This window comes from Dromaius novaehollandiae, chromosome 13 (assembly GCF_036370855.1).
Source record: "Dromaius novaehollandiae isolate bDroNov1 chromosome 13, bDroNov1.hap1, whole genome shotgun sequence".
Taxonomy (NCBI): domain Eukaryota; kingdom Metazoa; phylum Chordata; class Aves; order Casuariiformes; family Dromaiidae; genus Dromaius; species Dromaius novaehollandiae.
Window position 1 is genome coordinate 13,088,938 of NC_088110.1, and position 20,191 is coordinate 13,109,128.

The window sequence follows — 20,191 nt, forward strand, 5'->3', positions numbered from 1 at the left end:
CAGGAGCAGGGAGAAGGGGCGCGCTCTCACTTAAGGCTCATTTGCTCCAACGATACCTTTAACGCCTTGAGAAAGCGCCAGCGCTGCTCCCCCCCGCCCCTTCCAACCGCCCTGCCTTCGCACGCGCAGTAGCCACAGCCCACTCCCCGTGTACGCGTGCGCAGTGGGCGGAGCTGCGCGTGCGCGCTGGACGTGGTGCTGCGCGCGGGAAAGTTGGCAGCTGAGGCGGCGGCGTGGTACCTGCTTCTGGAAGCTTCTGGGGAGCGCGCCGGGGCGGCGGCCTCGGCGTTCCTCTGCGCGATCGTGGCCGTAATGCTGCTGGCGATTAAGGTTAGAGGTTTTGCCCCTCTTAGGAGGAATGCAGAACGACGACAGGGTGTGAAGAAAGCTATGGAGGTGGGAGGAATAAAGGGATAAAAAGTTTCTTAGTTGTCTTTTCCTTCATCTTCTGCCTTGTTCTTCTTTACTTGCACCTCTTGAGAGCCCCATTAGAGGGAATGGGGTTGGGAGAAGGGAGGGAGGCAGGCTGGGAAAGGAAGTCAGTTCCCTTTCCAGGAGCGTTTGTATCAGAGTTATGTGGTTATGGAGGTAGGCATCCTTTCACCTCCTGCCACGTGCTTGCCTCAAGGCAGTGGTTTGGGGTGAGGGGGTTAGAGAGTTCTTGTTCTTCGCGAGGTAAATATCCTTTATGGCATTGGGGTGGCCCTGGGGTTTGTGCAAACATTCCTGTTTTCATTTACTGAGTACTGAAGTGGATGCATGTGGTTATTAGAAATAGGTTAGGAGAGAGCTAGCCTTTACCATGGTCATGCTTCATCTGTGATAATCTGATTTTTCTTTTATTGGTTCTGCATTTATCAGACTGAGAGATGAAAGGAATTTATTTGTGTCCCATGTAATTCTTGAAATTAAAGTGTCCCTAGGTGCCCAAGGGAGGGATGTGTATCTTCGTAGACTGTATTACAGTGCAGTGCTAGAGATTTCATTGGTACGCTTGTGTGGTATGTTAGTAGGTAAAGCTTCCAAAATAGGCTTAGCTGTTCTGTTGTAGTGTCAAACTTGGAGTAATTAGTACTATCTCAACAAAGCATGTTGCTAATACAACCACAGTGCAGCTGTATTGCTTTTGGTTCAGCACTGACTTGTTCAACGCTAGCTTTGGAAGTGGATGCTCAATGTCTTGGCTTTCCTCTCCTGAAATGTTTTATTAGGCACCTGTTTCTAATGCAAATTCTTGTAAGTGGTAGGCTAAATGTTATAGTGATGAAGTTATGATACGCAAATCTGCTGTCTGTAACCCAACATATTATGCCTAGCAATTATAATGGAAGAATGTATTATCTACAACCTAAAGCAACTTGCATTCCATTTTGGCAGTGTCAAATATCAGTAAAAATTCCCTTGTGTTAAAATCACTTTCTAAGGTTGCAACTCCATCATATTTTTTTAGTGATGAAAGTATCTCTCTGTGGTGTTTCTGTCCATTTGGTCAGATACCTAGATTGTAGCAACCCTGTGTTCAACTGTAATATTTCTGTTGACCTTCGAATGTAAGACTGAAAGTAGACTGAAGAGGATAGATATGTTCTGATGTACTGAAAATTAGGTGATAGATATGTTCTGATGTACTGATAATTGATGTGGTTGTATGTAAGTGTGGGTGGTGAGTCTTACTTACACTTCAAAATAGTGCTGTGTCAAAAAAGCAGGTTTAAACCCTTTAATGTGTGTAAATCAGCTGCCTATATTAATACCCCTTTCAAAAGTAGCAAAAATCTTTGGGCCTGCTGTATATGTACACTCTTTGAATATGCTTCAAAACTAATGGCAGCTTTAAAAATAGTTAATCAAATGTTTATTAATTTCTTACAGTAGTGTTGAAGAAGACTCAGTAGCTGAGAATGATGGAAGTCTTGATATTAGAGGTATATCGATATTTTTAAATGTTGAAAGAATTGCTGTTTTTTTTTAATTCAGTGAAACTCTATGGAAGACAGATTTAGAAATAAGATGATGCCTCTGTATTTCCATTCAGCAGCCATTTCTTATACATGCAGGGTGAAATATGGGCTGTATATGTTTTCCCATTTCTCTTAGGTGTTTTGTTAGGTTTTATTTCAAAAGAGATCAGTAAGGACACTACTAAAATCTAAAATGGAAGATGTGTTATATAGTCTTAAATTTGGTATAGTACTAGTTTCTATTGAATTCTGCAAAATGTTGTGAAAAAATTGTTGCCCTGGAGCAGTGGGGACCCAGATTAGCTGAAATTTTGGGATATAAATGTTTGCAAAGCCTGAGCAGAAACCTATGGCCACGTTTTAAAGAAACTGTCTTTTAGGCCCTCTAAACATAAAGAAAAGTCCATCTGTGGAATTCTTTTATTCTTGGGCATGGTTGTGTGTGTGTTGTGTTTTTTTTGTTTGTTTTTTGGGGTTTTTTTTGGCATAGTTTTTGAAGACATTCATCTGGAAGTACAAAGCTTTGCCTTTGCACTTAGTGTTTGATTTAAGCAACTTTTTAAATAATATTATTACCTTTTATAATATACACATTTTTGTTAGCTGGAATGCTAAAGAAACTACAAAGCTGGGAAAACATGAAATTAACTAATGATCTGAAGCTGAAAGATGTTTTGCCTGTTAATATCCTGTATGCTAAGTGTCAGTTGCCATAATTTTTAAGGTGCCTGTCTTTAAGTCTTATTTTAGCTTTTACTGCTCAGATGTTCTTAACTATGTCTTATTGGTTTAGTGGGAGATAATACTATTTGTTATTGTAATCTATCTTTTACTATTTGTTATTGTAATTTATCTTTACTTTTTTTTTTCCCCTTGCTTCACTTTTTGATTAGATTGAAGATCCAGGTTGCTTTTGGGTTACTGTAAAAGGATGTGGGCCTTATGTAGTCAATGAAATAGAATATAAAAATCTGAATGCTGAAATGAATCAGTTTTATGACAAATCTTGTCAAGATGCAGATGAAATAAAGCCACTAACATTACAAGAAGGCCAGGTAAAATCATTGCTCTTTTATGTATACAGAGAGAGAAATTGCATTGTGTACGGGGAAAGAACTGGCTTTTGCATTGGTTTGGGAGTGAAGTATCCTAGATATGCATTAATCTTCTTTGAATATTGGTATGTAGTAAGGTAGAGAATGGCATCCACATATATGTGTTTAAATTTAAACTTCATAGCTACATAAGCTGCAGTGTTTGCAGATTAAAAAGAAAATTGAAGTCTGTTTAATATGTGGTACATTCCTGCCTCTGAAAAAAACTAACAGTGTAATGAGCTCTGTATACGAGAAGTTACTGTCTTGTTTTTTTCTTTTTCAGATTTGTGTGGTTTTTAGCAAGGAACTGAAATGCTGGTGTAGAGCAGCTATTAAGTCAATCATGTCCTGTACAGATCACTATCTAACAGAATGTTTTCTTGTGGATTATGCCAAATATATTTTCGTTAAATCAAATGAGTAAGTGTTAGTTGTTTGTTTGAAACTGTCACTGTGATATATTTGTTAATTAATGTGCACAAAGATTACCTGTCACAAGGCATTGGTTTAATTAAGGTGTGGGTTGGGTTCGCAAAGGACTGCTAGGCATGTGATGGACGTTTGCCAGTGAGGATGCAAACCAGTCTTCGTTCTGTGTTTTTAAAACCTTTTCTATTGCAGGTTTTTCTTTAATTTAAAAAAAATTGAAGCTGAAAAGTGGCAATTTGTGTTATTGCCTGAAATGTACAGTTGCCAATTAACATTTAAACATGTTTCTCTTCCTTATTAAGAGATTATATACTACCAAAATTAAAAATGATAACCAGTGAAGATCACTGGCAAAACATATGGAAGCAGGGTTTCAGTTGCTGAACATCTTTGACATCTACACGTGGTAGTGGTTTTTGTTGTTTTCAAATTCAATTTATTAGCTTGTTTACTTTATTAAGAGCTGACGGTCTGACTTGGCATGGTGTAAAAAGGTGAGTTTTCATTTTTTTCTAGTTCTGAATAAAACCAGTATGAAACCTACTGTTTCTAAAATCTTGAAATATGACAAACAAGCCAGCCTGTTTCAGTTTTCAGCTTCAGATACAGTTCCCTTGTTCGGAATACGCAGCTTTGAGTACAAGAGGTTTTAATAAATGTCTTTTGGAATATTCAACAAAATAAAGCAAGCTTATTTTAAAACAAATTTTACAAGTTAAATGATGGTTTTTAACTGGATGTCCCTTTATCAGAGAGCAGCTTGACACTACTGTGAGTTTAAAATTTTCTGATACAAGTAAATTTATTGCTTAATTTACTGCTTTTTGATAAAAATTTGAAATACAGATCTTAAAAACATACTATGTATAGAATCTTGCTGTTTATTAAAAGCCTCAGCAAACTGAGTGTAAGGGATAATTACTTATCAATGAACATTTTAGTGATAGCTTTACAAATAGTAATGTTTTTAGGAAAATAAAGACAAATGCAAATGAGGTAGGTCAATGTATTTAAATTAAATTTACTTCTGGTAAATCTGGTTTCTCACTCAGAAGTAAGAATTGCCAATGGCATATGCAATACCAGATGGTATACATGAAAGCGTGAAGGCTAAGTATCATGAAAAGACTAAACAGTAGAGGATAAGGATTGGAAAACTTTCCAGTAAATAGAAAGTGTATTCATTTCCAGAGCAAATCTATTCACTAATTGCTGCTGACAGCACCTCTCTTGGAGAGAAAAATAAAACAATGGTTCCAGGAAGTTTGCCAGTCGGAGCCAAAATTCTAGAACTGTGTTGTCAGGTACAGGATAATGGAAGGATGTGTATGAGGGACCAATGATGTGTGGAGAGTAAAATTTGCTCTGTAAAATTCTGTTATTATTTCTGCTTTGTTTTTAAGCATTCGGGTTGCAGTGGAAGCATTTATGAAAATTCCATATAGAGCAAAACAATGTGGACTGTATCGCACAAAGCCAGTGACTTTGCATATCAACTTTTGTGAAGATACTGCAAAAATAGTGTAAGTAGTTTGAGAATAAGTGTACTATAGTCATAAATCTTTTAGATGTGAAACTTTGTTGCAGAATTTTCTTAGAAGAGATTTTGTTTTAGGAAGAACATAGGAGATCAGATTTGGGAAACTTTTTCTATTTCAGATGAGTAGTTCATTAACAGAACAACCCCTACCTTAAAACCAATTAGTTGAGCTTTACTCAGTACCCCATTGGAAGCTTCCAGGATCTCTTAATGTTGATAGTTAGAATCATGTAACATTTATTTTAACTATATTCATAATTGGTTCAAACTTAACTTGCTCTTGTGCCAGCAGTATTCTTTAACATATTTCTCTTCATCGTTTTCCTTTCTTCAGGATACTTAAGAACAATTATATCTGCTTTCAGCCTTTATTTTGTTGCATTAAACAATCAAAGCGCTCCTAATCTTTGCTTGTATGGTGTTTTTTCTTTCTTCTGATTGTTTATCTAGACTTTAGCACTTGCTGAAATTTGAATTAATGTCGTCTTGAACATGGGTGACTTGAGCTGCCTGTGCAATTCAGAACTTTTCATAAAGGTCAGATACTTTCTAAAAGCCTGAGAGGAGATCTGCCATCTTTCTCATAGCTAGAGTAATCAGGTACTAAAAGCAGTAGGAGGTTATGTTCACAGTTCTATCTGTGTTCAAGTTTTTTCTTCCTTTTTCTTCGTGTTTTTGATGCATTCTTTCCTTAAAACAAACAAAAAAACAGCTGTTTGATCTACACGGAGTCAAAAAAGAGTTTGTAGTTGGTCTGGTTGTTGTTGGTGGTGGTATGTGGCTTTTTTTTTTTTTTTTTTTTTTCTTTTCCCTCCTCCATTCTCCTAGTTTATGTTCCAGTTTCATGATATCATGAATCTCAGACTTGGTGAAAATACTACTTCTAGACAAGCGAGTAGGTATCTGCTGTTTCAGAATTCTGGAATGCACATTGTCTGTTTATTCCAATTTGATTGCAGTAAGTTAAGTAAGAGATTGCTGTGCAGGTTGCTTACTTCCTTAATAACTTAGGCTTTATCATCGATTTGTTTAAGCCTTTTGATATTTATTTAGACACTTCAGAAAATTTAGATAAGCTTCTGGTAGTTCTTGTCCTTCCTCTGCCACCCCCTTGAACTGTATTTCTCAATTTGTAGCTCATGAGCTTCTTTACCAGTCCATCCCTTTGTGCTGTTTCTTGCATGTGCTCTGCTTATTCTCATTATTCATTTTTTGTGACAATTCTATGTTCAGCTGAACTGAAGGTCTACAGCTTTCTTTTTCTTTCTTTTTTTTATATAGCTTTCTCTTTCACCATTCTACCTCTCCACTTGAGAATTTTTTGGATTCCTGTTGTCCTTCCCTTATTTTTACTGTCAGTTTCATCTATTGCGGTTGTGAAGGACTGGAATAAATTTTTCACTAGAGTCTGGTGGTAATGCAAAATACTTTTGTATCCTTATCTTGAGTTCCAGGAAGCTGTTAGTTCACTGGGGAATACGGCTCAACAGCAAGAAGCCTACTTGGGTTTGCATGTTGTTAAAGAATATTTGGAACTAGGTGTAGTCAAGCAGTTTATACTTTTGTTTGGAAGAAGAAATGAGTATTTGATTTCAACACTCTGACAAAACAAATACTATCCTAGTTTGAACTGAAATAGTGTACTTCCAGGGTGGACTAGCTCTGTAAATTAGATAGTAGGTATATAGCTATATCAGCTAAAGATAGTAGGTATATAAAGGATTCAGCTGTGTCTGTCTTAGTGCTCTTTATTTGATTCCTAAAATATATTTTTATATTTGCAGCTGCAGAATGTGGTAAAGATAGAATTTTATGTTCTGTTATAGGCCTTTCAGTCTTCAGCACTTTAATGTTTGTAAAGTGCTTGTTCAAAATTGCTCACTAGTTATCTTCTTAGAAATAATCAATGTGCTCTGCATGAGGATTCTTTCTCAAATTTTTGTTATTCTATTTAATTTCTAAATATTTTATGTTGGATGGAGGCCAGCATGTCTTGACAAAGCCATATCCAGTAATTTTCAATCAGAGTTTATGTTATTGATAAACTATAAAACATGGTTATAAAGACTGAACTTGTAAGTAGTAAGATTCTGCTAATGTGTTCTTGTGGATGCAGTTTTTAAGACTTGTAATGATTTGAGACAAATCATTTTTCATATGCATCGACTTTCATAATACCATTTTAATTGTTGATGTTAAGGGGCAACTGGTTATGTTTATTTTTCTAGACCAGCCAAAAGATGGGATTGTGCTGCTACTCAGTATTTTCAAAGCCTTCTCAAAGGTAAATAAAATACCTGTCAGAATCATAATAGGCACTTTTACTTTGGGAAAAATTAACTGTCAGAGCAATAAAATACTTGGGTTTATGTATTTGATTATTTTTCACAACATTCTTAAGTATAGAAATAAAAAATGAAAGGAAAATAGTTGCATGAAACTTTTTTGTATGGATCGACTAAGCCAAAACTATGAATGAATCTGCACCTTGAGTATTGTGGGCTTGTGTGCCACGGAAATTTTGATAGTTGACTAGGTGGTATCTGGCTCTGGGTTTCTCAGGCAGGCTAAAGAGTGTAGCACTCATATATAACATCTGTTTTGGACAGTGGAACCTTTTTGTACCTTAACTTAGATCTTTGAATCAGCATAACAGCCATCTTAGCTAGCTGCTTATGTTGTGTGGTCTAGTATAGAGATGAAAGGGTCTGGCTTACCAGTTTACCCCTTCAGGTGTGTAACTTGAACATAGTTATGTTGTTTAATAGATTGTACTTCAAGTAGATATTTAGTAAACTAGAACTACCTGTTTTCCAGTCTGTACTTGTCCTTTCCCACACTCTGTGTTTCAGTAGCTCATCTAGTCTTTCTTGTATCTAGTCTTCTGTTTGGTGTGGGGCAGCTGTTGGTCTCATAAAAAGAACTATATACTAAAATTGTCTTTAATCTTCTTGCTAATGTGCTTCTATCTGAAAAAAATCCATGTTTATATGGAGTTTGTTCCACTTGTGAGTAAGCAGGTATTTGAGGAGGAGAGGATGAATATGAAAGTAATAAAGAGTCTTTAGGCTGATAATGTTGCATACTGATGGGAACATAGTGCTTTTCATGGTTTTTACTGTTTCTTCACACATCTTGAGTGTCGTAGATTATTGTGCAGAGTAAAGGTTAGCAGGGAGCAATGATAACATTAAATTTAGTTTCAGAGATATCCCCAGACTATGCTGTTAGGAAATAATATAAACTTTTTTTTACTAGTATGTCATGAACATATGCAGAAGAATGCTCCAGAATTTTCTAACAAGCATAATGATTTAATAGCGAAGTTTGTTACGCAAATGAAGAGCATAACCAAACTATGCAAATGTGCAAATATGTCTTCCTTAAAGAAAAGTAAATCTCATGGTTGGAAAGGATACATTTGTACTGAAGATCATCTGTGGCTAAAAGATGAGCTAAAACTTTTAATGTAGAACTAAGACTAGTTTGTGTGGTGACATCATTTGTCTGTTTCAGCTTTCAGTCTTCCTTCCAAAACCAAGGACAACTTAATTCTTTTAATTTTGTTTTTGAGTTTTTATTGCCCTGTTAGACTCTTACTTCATTAAAAAGTTAGTACATTTTTACTAGTTTCTCTTTAAAGAAATATATTACATAATTGTTTTTTGTCATGTAATTTTTGTCTAGCTTGGAAAGTACAAATAGAAATACTGATAATTTGGTAAGAGGTTAATCTTTTTCCTTTGTGCTTCTGTTACTACATTTAGCAACTACCCAAGTCAAAGCACGTTTATGCGCTATTGAAGGTAACAAACTTGATGTTCTTCTTTATGTGACAATAAAAAATGAAAAGGTAAGATTTTTATATCTACAAATCTGTTCACACGCTTCACTATATAAATCATAAAATTGCTATCAGTTTAAGACTGAAAAACGTTACTTCTAAATTAGTTCTATAATTTTTCAGGTACAGTAAAACCTAAATCATTTACTTACCAAAGGCTTTTTTTGTATTTGTACTGCTTATAACCTTCTGGAGGGATCCTGAGAGGCAAAAACTTTACTTTTTTTTTTTCCCCACTGCACCTCTCTTTTGAAGTTATCAAATAACAAGTGAAGTACAGCTCTGTAGAACTTCACAGAGATGTCTTGCATAACCAAAATAAAGTACACATTCCCATAGAATAATTTGAATGTTCATTTCTCTCTGCGGTTTTGCCCTTTCAAATAGTTACTTAATTTCTGTCAGCTTCTGATGAAGTTCTTTGGTTTTATAAATTTATCATTTATGATCTAGCTTGGTTTAGGTCCAAGTACAACTATTAGAAAAACAGAAAAGACTACGAGAAAGAAACCATAAATGAGGCTTGCAGAAAATGAGTGATAGGTTGCAGAACATGTTTTCTTGGTGATTTAGCCTGGTAAAAATTTGAACAATGGCAGTTATCTGAACAGGTCCGTTTTGTTCACCACAGCAGCCTTGTCTGTCTTTGTTTCCTTCTTGCCTAAATCTCATTAATTTCAGTGAAATGTTAAATTTTAAAGTAACATATCAAGTTCTTGACGAAAAAAAAGAAAAAAAAGAAAAAAAAGGAGAGAGAGCAAATAATCAAGAATTCTAGGGATATCTGTATTAGTGTGAAACTTGAATAAAAAGCTAAGGGTTCTTTGCCCAAATAACATATTAAATACATAGGAAAGTATATGAAAGCTAATACTAATGTTAAAACCACATCACTTTCATTTTAAGGTGGATTTACTAGAAGTAACTTTAAATGATCTAGAATTATGCTGAATGAATTTTTGGAGTTTTCCCTTGGATTTCCTGTAGCTGTAATGCACAGCTATTCATAATAAGCATTTGTATTTTGAAGGTTGAAGCACTTAAATGCCCAGTTAAACGGTACATGTTTCAGAACCCAATACCAGTGTTTAAGCATTGGAGTATTTGCTTAAAAAAAAAGTGAAATACTGTCTTTGAGTTCTAAAAGAAAATTTTGCAATTCTTAACATTGAATTAGTCTGCACCCCACGTTGAGATGTCACTTTAAAAATATGCAGTAAGTAATTCATATGAAAAGCTGTTGTGAATTATTTTTGTGCACCTTTTGCGGTATCTTATATTATCATGCGACTGTCTTAATGAAACATCTTTAAATACTATTCCACACTTTCTCTTGCATAAGACTGTGTCCTTGAACATTTGGAAAAACTAGATACACTTGCATGAAACAGGTAACTTGACTTTTGCTAAATCTCTACTGTAACTACTGTATAACTTAAGCAGCCCTTCAATATGTATAAATTTATTTAAACGTTGCTTCTGAATTGGCATGTACCAAGACTTTTAACACTGAAGCTGTGGTCTGTGCTGTAGACAATAACTTTTACGGTGCATACTAATTCTAATCTTTTATCAGTTTAGAATACCAAATAACAGTAGTGTCAGTGATCCTGTTTGAGGCAACAGGGTTTTAGAATTTTTAGCTGTAGCAGTACTTTGTCCTGCCATTGTTTTGATTTTATGCTTTTGTTGAATCAAAAAGAATTAAATCAGCTTCACTCCTTAATAGTTTTGAATTTTTAGAGGGTCACAGAAGGAGTTACTGGAATATAGAATTTTAGTGAAGAGTATCAAATTGACAAGTAGCTAATGCTGCTTTAGAGAAGATGTATGAAGACATGACTGATTTTTCTATTCTTCAGAAAGCATTCATGGACACCTTTTCAGTCTTGCTGTTGTTTAAAGCTTCAAATACATCCTAAAAAAGTATGTAGTGTTATAGTTTATTGCCTGTTGATATTAGGTAAGAAATACCTTGTTTTGTAGGTATGCGTTAATGATGATCTTGTCTCAAAGAATTTTGCTCGTTTTGAGGAGGGTAAAGAGAATACAGAGCATCCTGCAAATGATCGAGAGCGCCAGACATCATTAAATGTTGAGTCTCCTCTTCCACTAAAAATTGTTAATCCTGCACTTGCTTTCAGCCCAGTGCTGTTTCAGGAGAAGGTATCCAAGTATCTTGAAACAGGTGAGCACCCTGTATATCAGAAACAATCATATATGCAATGTATCATGCATCTTTAATTGGATATATTGAACCTGGACCTAGTCTCTTGGTTTGAGTCCAACAATTGGATCAAATGGTTTCCCCCTAATAAAGCATACTTACAAATCAGAAAAGCAGCCAAATCACCAGATGTAGGAATACTGTAAAGCTTTTTGTAGTGCATAAGACAAAGGAAAGCTAAGAATGAGTTGATGTGGGCATTTGTTGATATGCCTAATAGTATTAGATGTTCTTGTTTAAATTACTCTTAGCTATGATCAGTAGTGGGTTGTTTTTTGAGTTTGAAGGGCTTTATTTGAACAGAGGTACTTTTAAAACTGTATTATTTATGGTAAGTTGTTTACAGTGATTCAAATTTTTTTGTTTAGAGAAACATTATGCAACTTTCCTTTTTTGGTCAATATTTTAATTTATCTGCACAGTTATCTTTTAGAACTGTAAAGCTAACTGCGTAGATTTCTTTTTTTTTTTTTCCTCATTAGAGAGGAAATGATACAAGAAACTCAATGACAAATCTGGGGCAGCCCGCTGTAAATAATAATACTGGAAGACTGGTTTTGTATGTGCTCAGGCAATTTAAAAATTCAGTAACACACTTCTGATCATCTTCCTAGGTCATGCTATTTCCACTTCCTTTCTCTTCAAGAAAGGACTGCACAGTCACCAGATGTCAAGCACAGATCTAAACGCAAGTACTGAATCTGTAAGTATTATATTTCAGATTATATTATCAAAGTTAGATAATGACTACTGTAACCATTAGCTTGTTGATCTGTGTAACATAGGTTTGGGACTACACTAATTCTTGATGTATTTCAGAACATTCTACTTCAATTTTTTTTAATTGCAGAAGATGAAAATGCACCATAGCTTCTAAAAAGTTACCCTTTCTTATGCACTCCTTTGCTTACAGTTTTATGAAGATGGTAGCTGTCTGTACTAGGGTTTTCAGTTCTCTGAATATATAGCAAGGTAAATTTTAATGTTTCCCTGTAAACAAAATAGTCCTTACAGTATACCCTGGTAAGTGTTCCTGGAGTCTCTTATTTGCCATGTCTTCTAGTACTTTAGATTAGATGTCTAATCTTGTAAACTTTCTTACTGTTTTTCTTTGAATCATTTTCAAAAGATTAGCATTTGTTCTTGAGTGTTGAGTTGTGTACTGAATTATGCAATGGGAACTATGACCTTTCCATGGGGAGAAAGGGAAATGAACCGATACCTTCTAGATGAATAATGACTAGTGTATCCAGTCTCTCTCTTTAAAGAACTTGTGTGCTGTTCCATGTCCTCTTCTGTGAGAGATTTAAAGGAGAGATTTGCTTTTTTGTTAGCAATGGTACTAGCTCTCCCCTCAGCTCCAAGGAAGAGGTGTTTTACAGAAATTACTTTCTAGCTCTGCTGAGAACTGGAGGATGGCAACCATTCTTGAACTTACCCTGGAATATTTTAATAAAAGATTTTGAAGACAATCATGATGAAAGTGGTAATGTGGGTTGTTACTGGAGCAGAGCAGGGTTACTGTTACACCCTTCCACAAACAGCTAGCTGAAATACCTTTACCAGCCACTTGGGTGATGCAGGTCTTTCTGGTGAAGTTGTACCTGTTTGATTGCTTGTGATTCATGATGAATGCTAGTAAATCCCCTCTTCAGTAACTGAAGATTTTTGGGGTGACTTAGATTTAATACCTGCTACAGCTTACTCTCTTGAGAAGTTGCTCTGTCATGCAACTTAAGTCCATGCACATTCACTTTGTAAATACGCATGTGGATAACCTACTCTGAAATCCAGCTACAGACAGATAACCTGTTCTTATTTTTCCTCCAGTTTCTTGTCTGCAAGGTTTTGGGGGCTTTTTTGTTTTGTTTTAAAGGCACAGTATATGTGTGAGAACTAATTAATATGTTCATACTATAAACCGTGTTGATCTGAGTCCCTGTCTAGAGCTGTAGTTTGAGATACGGCCATAAACTAATTTTAGCTTTGTGTAGGTGATGTCCTTGTACCCTTCTTGGCTCTGAATAAAGAGAAGACTGTGGTATAACAAGTTAGACTTCTTTTTTTTTTGAAGTTTGTTTCATCAAAATTTTTGCTGTAATCAGTCAAGCTTGTAACTTTGTACAAAGAAAAATCCAAATAGTTGGAGAATCCTGGAGTTTGGTAAGAAATCGAGTTTTAACTCTGTAAACTTAAATATTTTTCTAAAATGTTGTTCTTGAGCAGTATTTTAGTGTTTAAAAAATTTGTTTGTCTTTTCTTGTCAGATTGTCAAAGCAGGGCTGGGTTTGCCTTTTGAGGAAAACACAGCTATTCCTGTTCACACAGACAGGTATGGTTCAATGTGTAGAATATTTAAAATAGTTATGTAACCAACTTTGTAGGAGCTGTAGTATGTTTTTGGTTACTGTTCTGAGGAAATTAAAAAAAAAAAACACAAACTATTTTTTAGAAGAAATTGCTATTTTTGGTGTAGTGTGGATGAATGTCAGCAAGTTCAAATTCCCCTCTTCCTCAAAAGCATATTTGTAAGTTTAACAAACATGTTTTGAGAAAGTACTGTTCTGCGCATTAAACAGATCAAGTTGTTTCAGTTGATTCTTAGCATAAGTTATAATGTTTTCAAACTTAATGAGAACATAAATTGATTTGTGCCATGCTTGCTGAGTTCCTAGGCTGCATGTCAGCCAAAAAATATGTAATAAGACTGATTTTTATTCTTTTAATTCAATTTTTAACTGATGTAAAGGTTTCTCATCCCCTCTCTCCCCCAATTCCTTGAAACTGTAAGAAACCCTTTTCCTATGTTCAGATCTGATTTTTCTTCTCTGTAACTTGAGGGAATTACCAATTAATTTTTATGAAGTTTTCCTTTATGTTATTTTTAGATGTTGAAAAGCTACTGTTAAATTTGAATATTATTTTCAGAATGATACTTGATTTTTTTGCAGTTAGGTTAGAGGATTTTTGTCTTTGACATTTATAATACACCAGAAATACTTTGTGAATGAATTCTTGCTTTGTGAGAAGATTTTGGAAACATTGGTAGTATTTATAAATTATATTTTACTCTTTCATTTATAATGGATTTCATGTCTGGACACTTCTCAGACTCCTGCAGTTCTTAAATTCTGATCCTCTGAAGACTGACTTTAATAAAGGTGACCAACAGGTATTTTAGGCATTAACTTTCATTTAATTTGTCTTGTGCAAATTGTACTAGTCAGTTTTTTGATTGTATTTTGAGGCTGTAGTTGAGAACTAACTGTGCACAGAACATATAATGCGTTCTTTTGAGTAGTTTAAGAAAGTTGTTGTATTATGACAATCTTTAAATCTTTTATTAAGAAATGGGTACTAATAATTTCTCACCACTGTGGTCTTTGTAACTGTAAATACACTTTAAATATGATCCATGTATAATGATCAGATCAATTTGTTTTGCCTTTTTGTGTCAAAATACCATTTTTAAAATACAAGAAATGCTTTCGTGTCGTATACAAACTAAAATCCTTTTATTACATATTGCCTTTAAAACTGTCTTCTGCTTGTCGTACAGTTTCAGAATTTGCAGAATGTTAGTGCAGAAGAAAACTTTGTTTTTCTTAGCAACAAAATTGAGCCATCTTCAGTTTTGGAAACAGCACCACTTTTTGATGATCTGAAAAAGGTAATGCTAGTATTTAGTATCAAACTGAGTACCTTTAAGGCTAGTATCATGCCCCAACATAGACCTCAGATAATACGTCATTGTGGTAATACGTTATTTTGCTTGACGAATGTTGAGGAAGCTGCTTATGTATTTTAATAAATGAAAAAACTTTAGAGAGACTAGTCAGACTTGTACAGCTTTCTTCTGATAGATCAGCCACTGCCACGTTACAGAATTTGAATCTAATTTTAGCTTATTAATTTAACTCATCACCCCAACAGATTTTTTTCATACTGCGTGCCAAGGATGTTTATTGGGCAGTGGGTCAAAAGTCTTTAAAACGCTCATTGTTTTGTCTTGTTTGTTAGTATTAACATTTAAATACCTCATTTTCATGTGGAACTCTTAATTTCTCTTTCTGTAGGAACTTATTCGGAAAAAAATTTTAGGCCCTAACTTCACAGAATCTTACTGTTGGCCACCAATAGCTCGAGGATGTGATGTACTTGCCATCTCACATCAGGGAAATGATCCTCTCTTATATATTCCACCAGTTCTTACGTTTTTGCAGTCGGAAAGTTGCTACACATCCTTACCGAATAGGAGTGGAGTATGTATATTACAGAGTAGTGTCAAATTTTCTGTTCTAAAGTACAGATGTAGAAGTATGTCATTTAGAAAATGATCAAAAAATGCTGAATGTTTATAATATATACATCCTAAGTCTTTGTATAGCTCTGTAATGTTTGGCTGTTTATATAAGCCTCCCGCTTAAAGGTTTACAGACTGCATGAATCTGGAGGTCTGAAACTCATTTATCAAGTCATGTCTAAGAAGTGATATAATGACATTATCACTTAGATGCTCCATGAAGTTTTGTTCTCAAGGTGATAATCTGTCCTCACTAAATTCAGATTTGTGTTAGCTGTTTTAAATATCTGAATTCCTTTTGTAACTTTTATCAGATCATAGAAACATAGAATCATTGAGGTTGGAAGGGACCTCTGGAGATTGTCTAGTACAACCCCAAATGAGAAAAGGTGCTGCTGTTTCTGTGTTTAAATTTTTGGACATTTTACTGTATGTTGCTGCATGCATCCTTCTTTTTGTTTCCAGGTAGCCTGACTTATGATTCCTTGTATCTAGAACATCTGCATTGAGGATATGTTACAATACTAAAAGCTTCAGTTTTAAAGTATTTAAAATCCTGTTTTGCAGATTTTGTTTTTGCCTTAAATACTGAAATAGTACGATTTAAGATTCTGAACTGTTGTCTAATACTGTGTAAAATTGTCTGTATGTGTATGTAGCCACTAGCATTAATTGTATGTCCTGGATGGAAGAAGGCACAACTTGTTTTTGAATTATTGAAAACATACAGCAGATGCTCCAGACCGCTTCATCCCATGTTGATAATAGTTGGGCAAAACAAAGAAGAAGCTAGAAACGTGAAAATTCATCGAGGATGTAAGAACCCTTTTTTCTTTTTTTTTTTTTCTTAATTTACTTAATTATACTTGAAAGCTATATAGGCTGCCTTAATTTCAGGAAATTGTGAAAGAAACATTTAATAGTTTGTAGGTCTTTTGTTCTATAAAGTGATAGTTCTGTCGCTTTACCTCCGTTGTAGTATATGGAGCTCCAGTAGTGCTATTTGACAGTAAATGTTGTTAAAGCTATTCTGTGCTGTTCTGCCTGTGAATCTAACACCTGTGTACTCAGCTTCTTTGTTTTAAGCTCTATGACCATTAGTCTTGAGTCAGATTGGTTGTGGGGATATGCTAAAGATCAGGCTGAACTAGGATTAATCCTGGGCTTCCTTGGTTTAGAACCAGTTTCGTAATAGCTTTGGTTGATATGTAAGCATCCATTGCTAACAGAGGTGATATATATGTGTGTGTGTGTGTGTGTACGTACATACATACATACATACATATTTCTAATAAATATTTGGGGGGACAGGTCTGATGCTACTTTATAGCATATGCACTGGATGCAATTCTGCTCTACTCAATATAAAAATTGGAAAAGTGAAGGTATTGGTAAAGTGGTATTGGAAAAGTGAAGGATTAAAAAGGAGATGATAGTTCACTGAAGAAAAGGTTGCATAACTTACGAATCTAATATTGTTTGAAACTTTCTTTTTTTATGTCAGTTTCCCATTGTTTATTGCAATCTGATTATTGCAATAACTTCTAAGTAATTTGTGTATTTAACTGTAGTAGTATGTGGAGGATACCTCACAGAGAAGAGGTAGCACAGAAGAGGCAAAAAAGCTGTTGAGAGACTTGCCTTACTAAATCTGTATTTACTAAAAATACTTTATTTAGTTTTGCTAATCTTTTGTGGGCTTTTTGTTAACCCTTAACAATCTCAGCTATGAGATCAGACCATATTGCTCAGGGCTTTACTCAGTCAGGTCCTGAAAATCTCCAAGGGTAAAGACTGCACCAGCAGACCAAAAATGACTGCCAACCAGAAGTCAGAAAATGGAGTTCAGTGTGTGTGTGTGTCTTTTATATATGTGTGTTTATGTATACATACACACACAAACATATATACGTGTGTATGTATATATGTGTATATATACACGTGTATATAAATATTCAAGATGATGCATCTGAAATGCAGATATGCCCTTTTTAATAAATGAGTATGGCGTATAGTATTTTTACTTGTATTCTTTCAAGTTACGAATTAAGAATGTAACAATTTTTTCTTCTGACGCGTAGGTGAAATTATCGTGACTACACCGTACAGCCTCTTGAGACTGTTGGAACATCACAGCTTATTATTGCTCAGACTTTGCCATCTTATTTTTGATGAGATTGAGGTACTGTTCTCTGAAGCTAGTGAACAGGTAAATGGATTACACTTTCAGATGGTGACATGCTACTTCAGTTCTGTGCCCGTAACAGTCTCGAAGGTGCAGGAAGATACTCAAAAAAACCCAAAGAAACAAACAAAAAAAACCCAAAAAACCCTTTTCAACCCCATGGCAAAGTATAAGCTGGGAAGAGAATTAGAAAAATCTCTAGTTCTAGCAGAATGAAATACAAGAAAAGTAGAGTTCTAACCTATTCTGCTTTCCCTGCCATCCGCAGGTATGTGGTTTGTTTGTTTATTTAATGGAAGTGCTCTATCTTGTCCTGTCTTATGCTGCTGCTTTATTATAGTGTCTTGTTTGCCATAGATGGTTTCCCGAAGACTTATAGATGTTCTGTCAGCATGGTAGCTATAGCTTCAGTGTAGGGTTTTTTGTTTTTGTTTTGTTTTTCAATCTAATTTAAAGACTTGCATTTCCTGCCGTTAGGAGCTTCCCTTTCCTTTCCATCAGTGCTGTTACGAGCAACTTCAGTCCAATAACTGTCTTTAGCTGTAAGCTCCTCAGCCTCCGTAGAAAGGCGGAAGTCGGCTTTACGAAACATCTCTGCTCTTGGAAATCATCATAAAAGTCTACCCTTAGGCTTTAGCGTTGGCGCAAGCAAGAAGGTGATCCCAACTCTTGAATCCTGTTTAAAAAAACAGTAGCAAGTTCCTAACTGACAAATATGTATTAATCTTCAAACAGTGGCTTATTTGAGTAAACCACATAGTAGTTTATGTGTAAAACTGTGCCAGCCACACAGTTACGTTCTTCACGTAAATTTCTTCCAAAGGTCTTGCTATTTCTTCTTGATGAGAGAGTATCTTGATGAATGGGGGAAAAAGAGCAGAATTTTAGCAACTTAGTTGGTATTTACACGCTAAAACTTTTTTTGGCAGAAAGTATGAAATTTCTTGCCGCTTTGTGGCTTCACAGGACAAATGTTTTCTGACAGTATTGCAGCACACTGTTGTCTACATGCAAGAAAGAGCTTAGATGCATCTATTTTCTAACTGTTATGAATTAAAAAATATCTTTGATTTATTAGTATTACCTATCTAAAATTTGGTGATGAGATGAAAGGGCCATGATTCCAGTTCTTAAACTAATTCCTGATGAAAAGCAAGCAAAATCTCTCAGTGGGGCTAGATTGCCCAGTTTGCTGCTTCAGTGTGCCTTTGTAGCAGCAGATCTCATCATAAATGAGATCAAATGTGGTCCTTCTGCAGTGGGATATCCCTTCTTTCTTTTGAGACAGAGTGCAGATGTGCCACGTAAAGACTGTGGAAAAGACAATTTATAAAATACTGTACTTGTATCTCCCTGATCTTAACCAGTTGCAAAAATTGTATTTTTTCCCTATCATGTTCCAGAGTAGAAGTGTAACATTTTGTAGGCTCTTCTGAGCTGCTCAAAACCATCGATCTTGAACAGGAAAAAAATAAGAGATGATGTTTCAAATGGAAGTTGTCATATGATTACAGTTGAGCTATTACAGCTCTTCCAGAGCATTGTGTTACAGAAACATCAAGAATATTGAGATGTCATTGCTGCTATGGATAAGTTTAATGCCAGGTTGAGGGCTTGCTTTTTAGAGTTGTGGCAGAACCCTGGAAAATTGCTTAATATGGTAGTGCTTTATGTGCCAAAAACTCTGGTGCCATTCCACCATTGAGTTGCTCGACTCTTATGTAGAGTGTGTTGATGTCATTAGAAATACATTCATTCTGTCTTTCCCTTGTGACCTTTCTTTTTAATAAATGTTTTTCTAGCACTTGGTTGGGGGAGGGGACAAGTTAGTGTACTGGCTTATCTTCTTAACTTTACTTTTTGCTGACTGCCTCTGACCTCTTAGGTCTGCTTTCACATTGGCTTAGTGTTTCTCATATTTGAACAAATCCTTTCCCTGAAGTTTCTGCCTTCTCAGTGGCAATCCTGTGTTATGATCCTGTCTTTTGAAGGAAATCTTCAGATGGTGTCTTGGACTGCTCCTTGAATCTGAAGGGTCACAGACTGACAGTTCTGACCTGGTCATAGATAGTCTTGTGAGCTAAATTTTTTTTTTCTAATGATCCCAAAAGATGTCTTGAAGAAGACTGCTTTCTGAAGATTTTTTTACTGAGTTTGAGAAGACAGTGTTCTTAATTGGATGTCTAGAGGAACCATATTGAAGAAGGGATGCTGTCTGTAACTTCACAGAAAAAGACTGAAAACTTATTTTTTTTAAATCACTGAAAATTCTGTGGCAACTGTGTATTTCTTAAGGTGCTGTTCTTTGTTTTCTGTTCGGTTGTATGCCTATACAAGATAGAGGGTTAACTAACTGTAGGCAGAGGCATTGATAAATGTACAAGCATGGTTGTATGTTTTCCAGTTTCTCTGTTTAGCAGACTGGTGGTTATTAGCAGGTTGACCTGTAATACTGGAATGTTAATTTTTCTAGAAGATTTTTGTAAAAGGCTTACTGAAACTTCTCCTTTGGGTATTCATCTGTTCTAGCTGCTTCCCTTAACAGATTATTACAATCTCTTCTAGAGAAGATTGTGTCTGTGTGTGTCTGTACGTGTGCATTTCT

The 20,191-nt window shown here is 35.3% G+C and overlaps 1 protein-coding gene across 6 annotated transcripts in view; it reads left to right on the forward strand.

Moving 5' to 3' along the window:
• The first annotated feature begins 150 nt into the window (after positions 1–150).
• Positions 151–20,191, forward strand: part of TDRD12 (tudor domain containing 12) — a 40,315-nt gene continuing 20,274 nt past the window's right edge. For 2 of the 6 annotated variants that reach the window (XR_010391445.1, XM_026109532.2), the window contains exons 1-15: positions 155–330; positions 1,873–1,925; positions 2,855–3,016; positions 3,342–3,478; positions 4,891–5,010; positions 7,256–7,311; positions 8,795–8,880; positions 10,858–11,059; positions 11,713–11,801; positions 13,366–13,430; positions 14,210–14,270; positions 14,658–14,768; positions 15,175–15,360; positions 16,061–16,217; positions 17,483–17,610. Coding sequence is in view for 4 of the 6 variants with exons in the window: in XM_026109532.2 (XP_025965317.1) it covers positions 1,902–1,925; positions 2,855–3,016; positions 3,342–3,478; positions 4,891–5,010; positions 7,256–7,311; positions 8,795–8,880; positions 10,858–11,059; positions 11,713–11,801; positions 13,366–13,430; positions 14,210–14,270; positions 14,658–14,768; positions 15,175–15,360; positions 16,061–16,217; positions 17,483–17,610 (1,584 nt within the window). In the remaining 2 variants the exon portion in view is untranslated. Of the gene's footprint in view, positions 331–1,872; positions 1,926–2,854; positions 3,017–3,341; positions 3,479–4,890; positions 5,011–7,255; positions 7,312–8,794; positions 8,881–10,857; positions 11,060–11,712; positions 11,802–13,365; positions 13,431–14,209; positions 14,271–14,657; positions 14,769–15,174; positions 15,361–16,060; positions 16,218–17,482; positions 17,611–20,191 lie in introns of all 6 variants that reach the window. The other 4 variants (XR_010391446.1, XM_064519655.1, XM_064519654.1 and 1 more) reach the window with 4 other exon arrangements.